This window comes from Sodiomyces alkalinus (assembly GCF_003711515.1).
Source record: "Sodiomyces alkalinus F11 unplaced genomic scaffold SODALscaffold_3, whole genome shotgun sequence".
Classification (NCBI taxonomy): domain Eukaryota; kingdom Fungi; phylum Ascomycota; class Sordariomycetes; order Glomerellales; family Plectosphaerellaceae; genus Sodiomyces; species Sodiomyces alkalinus.
Window position 1 is genome coordinate 705914 of NW_021167081.1, and position 8727 is coordinate 714640.

Genomic DNA, 8727 nt, shown 5'->3' on the forward strand with positions numbered 1-8727 from the left:
TCTCACGAGTCACAGAGAGGGCCGCTCAGCTCATCTCCATACCGTCATCCTCCACCGCGTCCTCCTCGAGCATCTGGGTCGTCTGGCTACTGAAGCTGTGTTTCCTATCCGAAGCATCGCCGTACCGCGACCCGTGGAGGCTCCCGTCGTACTCGAGCTCGTCCCCGCCGACGACGCGCCCTTCGGGGTCGATCTCCTGCGACAGCTCGACGATGGCCGCGCGCGGGAGGCGCAGGAAGCCCTGGGTGCGGACGATGCGGCCCCAGTGGAGGAGGCAGAACTGCGCGGTGCGCTTGCGGAGCCACTCCTCGTTGGCGAGGCCGGCCGAGTGCCAGATGACGCAGGCGTTGTCGACGTCGAGCTCCTTGGCGAGCCGGTTCACGCAGAGGAGCCGCAGGTGCGGGATGCCGTAGATGTTGGACATGACGAGGAGCCCCGCCACGTCGCTCAGGTCCGTCGTCGCGTCGCTGTTGTCGACCGACGTGCCGTGGATGCTGTCCGTGTACAGGTAGTACAGGAACGCCCGGACCACCGAGTACGGCTCCGGGATGTGCATCTTCTTGGTGTGGAACTCGGCCATCTGCGCGTGGTAGAGGCGCGCAAAGTGCGGCCAGCGGGCCTGGAGGATGAGCTTGTGCACGTGAATCGGCGGCGATGTGGGAGCGTCGGGCGCTAGCCAGTTCTGGCCCGTGGTTACACCGGCACCCCTGCCCATGTCTTCGTCTTCCCAGTCGCCCGCGAGCGCGGTGACGATAAAGTCTGTACCGCTGCCTGTTTCGGGCGGCTGGTCGAACAGTTTGGCCAGATCTGCGCCCAGTCCCTTGGATGGCTGGTCGACGGCTCTAGCCGGGCGCGCCTCCGTCTGCGACTCGGTAGCAAGATTGTTGCCGAGAAAGCCGTATCGGCGGAGATCAATCTCCATGATATCACTGACAGCCAAAAAGAAGAAAAAAAAGGGTTAGACTAGAGAGCCCAAGAACCTTCATAACCGAACTCACAAAAACTTTCAACGAGCGATGGAGGAGTTTTGGTCGAACGCACCTGAGATACTCAAACCCATTCGGGCCGAGATCGGTCGCGGCCGGGTCGGTCGGACAGCCGAGAAGCCAGGCCTTGGTGGCGTCTTCGTTCATGGTACAGTAATGCCAGCGGTAGCCCAACTTGAAGATCTCTCGACCTTCGGCGAGCTTCTGCCACCGCAGCGTGGACAGATCGAGGGCCGAAAGCGAGCAGTCCTTGGTGGTGATGGTGGCTGCGGGGGTGACAAAGTCGAGCAGCGTGCCGGAGGAATACACGTGGAAATGGATGCCGGAGCCCTGCGACGGGATGTTGGAACCCCCCACGAACTTGACGGAGGATATGGTCCCCGGCGCCATGGGCGAGTTGGTCTTCATCTGAAAAGAGGGCGGGTTGACCTGCTGCGTCCGCGAGTTGGCGGCATAGCCCGAGGTGCCCACGACCCCTGGCTGCTGCGCGAGGGTGTAGGGCGGGCGTGGGGAGTCGACAGCACGGCCGCCGCTCGCGTAGCGGTCATAGACGCCGATGGGAGGCGGGGACTCGAACGCAGGGCTGCCCTTCATGTCCAGCCACCACAGGTCGCCAATCTTGTCCATGTCCTCCCCCATGCCTCCAAACACCCAGACCCTATCGCCCCAGATGTAAACGGAGTGGTCGAAGCGTCCAACGAAGCGCCAAGACCTGGACCAAGTGAAGGTCTTCAGGTCGAGGTAGCAGATGTCGTCCAGCACATAATTGTCGTGACCCGTTATCCCTCCGACGATGAAGAGCTTGTCCTCGTGTAAAACGGCGGCGTGCCTTGCGCGGCCCTTGGGGATGGGCCCCGACACTTGCGGTTGGGTCCAGTGGGCCGTCTTGAGGTCGAAAATGATGAGGTCGGAGAGGTAGGTTCGGTGCTCGTTCTCCCCGCCAAAGACGAGAAGCTTGTCGCCGCCATAGAGAGTAGCCGTGTGTCCTGCGGAGAGAGAGGAGGTCAGCAGGAAAAAGAAATTCGACATGGCCACCCAGAGAAACCGAGAGCCCCCGTGGAGCACAACTCACCCATTCGAACACCGGGAATGTCTCCATAGTTATCTACCAAGCTCCATTGGTGGCTAACAAGGTCGAGCCTTAGGACATGGTTATAGACTTCATCCGTATACTGATCAAAGCCGCCAAAGGCATAGATCTGGTTGTTTCCGCAGTAGGTCACCGAGGCATTGACAAGGCAAGCGGGCCGTTGGCCTAGCGTCCTGGTTACCTTTGGACGATATCCATCGACACAGTTCCTGTTCTTGATAGGCGAATTGGGCATGATGTAAGTGTTGTCGCTCGAGGCGGCAGAGCCGGGCATGGCGGTGGAAGAGGCCGAGAGCTGGGTTGTAGAAGACCTGGTAGACGATGTAGTGGAATCGTGCGCGGCGCCACCAAAGATCGAGGTACTTGATAATGTCGAATTGCTCCCATTCGCCGGTGTAGAAGGTGTTATTGTCGCCATAGCGATCCGAGGGGAATCGTGAGGGCTAGCAAGGTGCGGGAGCGATCATTTCAACGGGGACCGTTTAGGGGAATAGACAGGCTCCGAGCCGTACTCAATTTACCATGATCAAGAAGACGAGGAAAAAAGAAAGTCGTCTGGCTCTCTTCCAAACGAAAGACGGTGCAAAGAGGCTTTGGCGGTATCAGATGGTGAGCCGAGTCTTGAAGATCTCAAATCTCAAGTGGCCGTTTGTCTGGAGGCTACTTTGTCCATTTTAGGTTTAGCGTATGTCGCCCTGAAGCAGGACATGGGGGTACGGGCCGGGATGGCCGATCACATAAGGAACGCGGTGAAACGAGGCAGAATCCTCTTATAAGCATGTTCACCGCAAGGTAATTACCTACAAAGGTACTGGTACTCAGGTAAGGTACCCACCTTAGGTTACTTCGTAATTAATTTCGAAAAGCAGAGGCCTAATAAAGGTGCCTCTGCACTTGGTTTACTGCTAATGACAATCAAGACAATCAATAGACCCCACAAAGCTTCTCGCTGAAGAGAACGAAGAACGATGCAAAGCGAGGGACGACGGGTAATTGCTCTATTTATTTCGGCGAGGACACGGGAGATTGCAGGTGTCAGATGTCCCAGTCCCAGTTGACCCTGCGTTGATCAGCTGCTCCTCGGATAGTGGCAGCCTGGGGCCATGGCCTAGACGGTACTGTACTCCGTACGAAATTCTGTCCCCCACTGTACTTCTTTGTAACTGGCAGGTGGACCCGTAGTAATAGGAACGGCGGAAACAAAGCACCATGATTGGCCAACTTCAGGTCCGCGCGGATTCCCGGTCGGAAAATCAGTGACACCGGAGCTGGGGTACTGGTTGCCCGGCCATCACCATGGTGGGGCACAAAGTAAATAAAAGACGGCCATTAGGTGCCATCAACTTACATCGACCTTTTCCCTCCTCTCTCTCCCCCATACAACAAACAAACCCTCTTCTACCCGCTCTCCCTCCATCATATTTCCTTTGCTTCCGCTCTCCTTGCTCCAGCTACCAAGCTTTGCCAAACTATTCTGAAAAGCCTTCCACAAAATTCATCCGAGTCCATTAGATCTTATCGCTGTTCTCAGCCATCTGGTCGCCCTCCGACTTGCCATCTTTGTGAAGGCAACCTTCGATTCATCGAACAATCAACAACAATACGACACAGCAGATACTAACTAAACAACAACTATCCAGGAACCTTTAGCTAGAGTCTCTTGGAGCTCGTTCGACCTAGTCGGAGCTCTTTCTCTGCATATCAACAACCCTCCCCCACCCCCACCCACACTCACCCCACCTCACATTCCAAAAGACAGCAATGGCTACCCCCGCTGTATCAACACCTCTCAAGTCCCACCGTGGGCTCTTTTCCTCCCGTACGGCTGGCGGTCGGATGCCCTTGACCCCGTCTCCCCGTCAGAGCACAACCACCGCTATCCCGTTGAACCTCAACTCCTCCCCCTTTACCCCCGAGCGCCCAAGCCTCGGCCACGACGATGGCTATAGGGCAACCGGCAAGTCTACATGTGGAGGAAACCTTGCTGCTCATCTGGCACGGTCGACCACCAAGCCCAAGTCCTCGCACCGCGATTCCCCCAAGTCCAACATCGCCCGTACCGTCTCCACACCACGCAGGGCCCTCGAGCTCGGCGTATCTGACTTCACCCTGACCGGAACCGGCAAGACCAAGACCCCCTCCAGCGCCAAGTCCAAGAAGGGCTCGCTGAGGCAGAAGACGGCCAAGACCACGCTGAGCTACGGCGGCGACCGTTTCATTCCCAACCGCGGCGCCAGCTCGGCGCTCGCCAACGCCGGCAGCGCCAAGATCGGCCAGTCCGACAAGCAGCAGCGCCCCCAGGCCAGCAGCAGCAGCAGCAGCAGCAGCATCAGCAGCAGCGCGCAGGGTTCGACCGCCCTCTCCTCCGCGGCCGAGGACGCCATGGCGGCTCTCGAGAACCTGACCATCGAGGACGACGAGGAGGAGTCTTCCAACTACTGCCGCCCTTCTCCCAACACGCAGGCGTACCAGGACTCGCTGGCCAGCGCCTGCGGCGTCAACCTCAACACGCGCATCCTGCAGTTCAAGCCGGCGCCCCCCGAGTCGTCCAAGCCCATCGATCTCCGCCAGCAGTACAACCGTCCCCTGAAGCCTGCCGGCGCTGCCTCGGCGCAGTTCCGGCGTCGCATTGCCACCGCCCCCGAACGCGTCCTGGATGCGCCCGGCCTCGTGGACGACTACTACCTCAACCTCCTCGACTGGAGCTCGGGCAACCAGGTCGCCATCGGCCTCGAGCGCAACGTCTACGTCTGGTCCGCCGACGAGGGGAGCGTGAGCTGCCTCCTGGAGACCAGCCCCGACACGTACGTGAGCAGCGTCAAGTGGTCGGGCGACGGGGCCTACGTCGGCGTGGGTCTGGGCACGGGCGAGGTGCAGATCTGGGACGTGGCCGAGGGCCAGAAGGTGCGCAGCATGTTCGGCCACGACACGCGCGTCGGCGTCATGGGGTGGAGCAAGCACCTCCTGTCGACGGGGGCGCGCAGCGGGCTCGTGTTCAACCACGACGTGCGCATCGCCGGGCACAAGGTGGCCGAGCTGGTCTCGCACACGTCGGAGGTGTGCGGGCTCGAGTGGCGGTCGGACGGCGCGCAGCTCGCCACGGGCGGCAACGACAACCTGGTGTCGATCTGGGACGCGCGGGCGCTGGCGGTGCCCAAGTTCACCAAGACGAACCACAAGGCGGCGGTCAAGGCGCTGGCGTGGTGCCCGTGGAACATGAACCTGCTGGCGACGGGCGGCGGGTCGTACGACCGCCACATCCACTTCTGGAACTCGACCACGGGGGCGCGCGTCAACAGCATCGACACGGGGTCGCAGGTCACCAGCCTGCGGTGGAGCCCGCACTACCGCGAGATTGTCAGCTCGAGCGGCTTCCCGGACAACTCGCTCAGCATCTGGAGCTACCCCACGCTGGTGCGCAACGTCGAGATCCCCGCGCACGAGAGCCGCGTGCTGCACAGCTGCCTCAGCCCCGACGGCCAGATGCTCGCCACCGCCGCGGCCGACGAGAGCCTCAAGTTCTGGAAGGTGTTTGAGAAGAAGGCCGGCGCCGGTGCTGGTGCTGGTGTCGGCGCTAGTGGTTCTTCTGCCAAGGCTGGCATGGCTAAGCAGATGACCATCCGGTAAACAAAACCAAATCAGTCCAGTCGTCGAAACAAATGGGGGGGACGGCGAAGGGAAAGAATTGACTGGATTCCTTCCCCCCACCCCCCTGCAACCCGCCCATCCAACCCCCCCGACAAAGTGTAGGTAAACGGCAAAGATTCATAGCAAGCGAAGGTGTTGGAGGCGTTTGTTGTCTTTCCAACTCACGACGTGGTATGAAAGGGCTTCTCCACGATGGGCACGACACTGCTTTGTCACGACTATTTTCATGACGGCAAGCTGTACACGATTGGTGTTTTCGTTCTTCTTTCCTGTCGCGCAAGGTCAAACAGCGGGGAAAGAACAAATAGGGATAGGAGTATCGGATGGGTGCGCAGTTCTTGGGTTGCGTTGTCGGTCAAGTCGGCCGGACAGCGACAGCATCCTACTTTTGGGCAGAGATTCCTCCAGTGGGGTATGTATTGCATTCGGAATGAATAAACAGGGCATTGTAATAGTTCTTGACGGGCCTCTTCGTGTTGAATTTTGTTGGTTTTGTCTTGTCTCGGATCGTCTTCTTCGTACATCGCATGATGAGACTGTCTGGAGGTCAGCAAAGACAACAAATATGGGATCTACACTGTACCTGACGGAGTAGAGGTCCCTGGACGTCTGACGTAAGGTAATTCAAGGTACTGAACTACCTCTGATCCAGTACAGTATTCCTACGGTGCTGTTCTTGATGAGGTAAGGTAAGATCTTGATTATTCAGCAAGGCGCAGGTGGGTCCATCCTTCAAGCACTCTTCGTTCGCCGCCTTGAATGCCGCAACAAAGCCAAAACCTGACCACCTCTCGCCTTTCCACCCCAACCCAACCTTCCACCTCATCTCAACTAACCTTGGAGACCAAACTCTTCCTTGTTTTCGACCGTCGACGCTCTCTTGTCTCGACTTTTCTTGGTTGTCCTTTCTGGATCCATCCGCCCGGGCAGCAGCAATCAGCCATCAGTCACAGGGCTAGTTTTCGACCCGACGGCGATCTTGCCTCCTTCCTTGCTTGACCTTGTCCCCCGCCCCCGAATATCTGCCTTCTCTTTTTCAGGACGATTTGGGAAACAACCGCGGACGATCCCTGAATCACACAAAACCAGTCAGCGCCAACCATTGATCCGAGATCGTTACCGACATTCACGCTCAAGAAGAGGGGCTTTCGGGTAGAGACGCTGGTTCCACGGCCTATAACCGGGGCATTTGGAGGAAATTTTGGGCTCAGATCCTGAAGGAAAAAGGAACTGAACGAACGTACCTTTCCCACTTTCAACCATACGATTGCTCACCATGTCGAACCACATCGTGGGCTCTGTCTACCAGCAGGTCATTGAAGATGTCATCAATGCCTCGCGCGTCGACTTCGAGGAAGGTGGCGTAGACGAAAGCGTTCTGGAGGAACTGAAGAAAGGCTGGCAGCAGAAGCTCACGCAACTCGACGTCGCCGCCTTCCCCTGGGATCCCAAGCCAGAAGCCCCTCCCGCCCCTTCTGCCTCGGCGCCCCCTCCTCAGGCAGCACAGGATCATCTTCAGCCACCCCCGCCGCAGCCCGCCGCACCTTACTCGCAAGCCAACGCGAGCCCCCAGTCCGCCCCTCAGGGCCTTCCTCTCCCCACCGGCGGAGCCGCTGGTAACGGGAACGCGCAGATCAAGCAGGAACCCCAGATCAAGCAGGAGCCCGGCGCCGGACCATCTCCCCTGAACATGGTTCCCCAAGGCGATATCGCCCAGATGCGCGCCATGCAGCACATCGCAGATAGGTTCGGTGATAAAGGCGCCGCCATCAACCCTCAGCCCGGAACCGGTCCGAGACCCGCCGGCCAGCCGCCTCTTCCGCAGATGCAGAACCAGCAAAACCAGCAAAATCAGCAAAATCAGGGCAGGCCTCAGCCGCAGCAGCAATATCAGCAACCACCGCAACAACAACAACAACAACAACAACAACCCTCAACGGCCAGCCCCGCTCTGCCAGGCGTCAGGAATGCGCAGACGGACGGTCCGGCCGACCAGGATGACGGCTTCGACCATGTCCAGGGCGTCCTGATGCAGCGCGACGCCGCCGGCACCCTGCACGAGCTCGGCCGTGTCGATATCGACCGCCTCATCCACGCGCAGATCGTGTCCAAGGCCAAGGCCATGGAGGGCGGCGGCCTGATGCTCCCGCTAAAGGAAGCCACGCGGCACCGGACGGCCGCGAGCAAGCGCAAGCGCAAGGCGGTGCCCGCCCAGTCCGGAGAGTCCGGAGAGGCGGGGGAGTCCGGGGTGGCGCGTTACGATGGTGACGACGACGACGATGACGACGTCGCCGACGAAGACGCCATCAACTCCGACCTCGACGACTCGGACGACGAGAAGGAAGACGAGGAGGTGGACGACGAGGGCCTCGGTCATATCATGCTCTGCATGTATGACAAGGTCCAGCGCGTCAAGAATAAGTGGAAGTGTGTCCTCAAGGACGGTGTCCTTACTGTCAATGGAAAGGAATACATCTTCCACAAGGCCACCGGCGAGTACGAGTGGTAAGATGAACGGACAACTCGAGGTTGGATTGGCAACCCAGAGACAACCCCGCTCGCTCTGGGGGAAATGGGGGAACACCCCAGACCTTGACCACATTCGAAGAGCAAGTCCGACGGGTTTTTGCCCCTCGCCGCAACACCGTTTTATTCATTGATTTCTTTCTTGTCGCCCCTTCCGCTGCAGCATCACCGTCATCGGCGGCCCATGCATAGTACCGCCCGGCTGAAAGGGAAAAAAAGAGAAAAAAAGAAGAGGTTGGGGGGGGCGTTGGGATATTAGAGCGAGTTTAGGGGGGGCGGATTTCTTCTTCCCTTTCGAGGCACGAGGACGGGACGAGACGGCATGGGACGGGATACCGGAAGGGCGCGCTCTCGAGGCAGGCAACTCGATAGATGGCTACAGATCAGAAACTATTCTTGCCATGCTGATGTGCAACACAGTGCCCTCGCTTATTCTTGCCTAGGGGATCCTTGTCCTTGTCGTGCATTGTCTTTTGA

General features: G+C 59.0%; 4 protein-coding genes across 4 annotated transcripts; 3 read left to right on the forward strand and 1 right to left on the reverse strand.

Annotated features, from left to right (window-relative positions):
* Positions 1-2700, reverse strand: SODALDRAFT_349845 (hypothetical protein). Its single transcript, XM_028613442.1, has 3 exons — positions 2059-2700; positions 1042-1972; positions 1-929 (listed from the first exon to the last, which is right to left on the reverse strand). Exons 1-3 carry the CDS (start codon positions 2492-2494, stop codon positions 26-28), a joined length of 2271 nt encoding a protein of 756 aa, XP_028467490.1. The 5' UTR covers positions 2495-2700; the 3' UTR covers positions 1-25.
* Positions 2599-6192, forward strand: SODALDRAFT_377611 (WD40 repeat-like protein; the record flags this gene model as incomplete). Its single annotated transcript, XM_028614921.1, has 5 exons — positions 2599-2685; positions 3008-3140; positions 3304-3375; positions 3559-3638; positions 3757-6192. 5 exons carry the CDS (start codon positions 2599-2601, stop codon positions 5701-5703), a joined length of 2319 nt encoding a protein of 772 aa, XP_028467491.1. The 3' UTR covers positions 5704-6192.
* SODALDRAFT_358096 (hypothetical protein) lies at positions 5917-6798 on the forward strand (the record flags this gene model as incomplete). The annotated part of the gene is made up of 5 exons (XM_028614067.1): positions 5917-5963; positions 6060-6136; positions 6260-6338; positions 6434-6670; positions 6765-6798. 5 exons carry the CDS (start codon positions 5917-5919, stop codon positions 6796-6798), a joined length of 474 nt encoding a protein of 157 aa, XP_028467492.1.
* Positions 6501-8495, forward strand: SODALDRAFT_331788 (transcription factor IIA, alpha/beta subunit). Its single transcript, XM_028611545.1, has one exon. It carries the CDS (start codon positions 7001-7003, stop codon positions 8231-8233), a length of 1233 nt encoding a protein of 410 aa, XP_028467493.1. The 5' UTR covers positions 6501-7000; the 3' UTR covers positions 8234-8495.
* Positions 8496-8727: the final 232 nt, after the last annotated feature.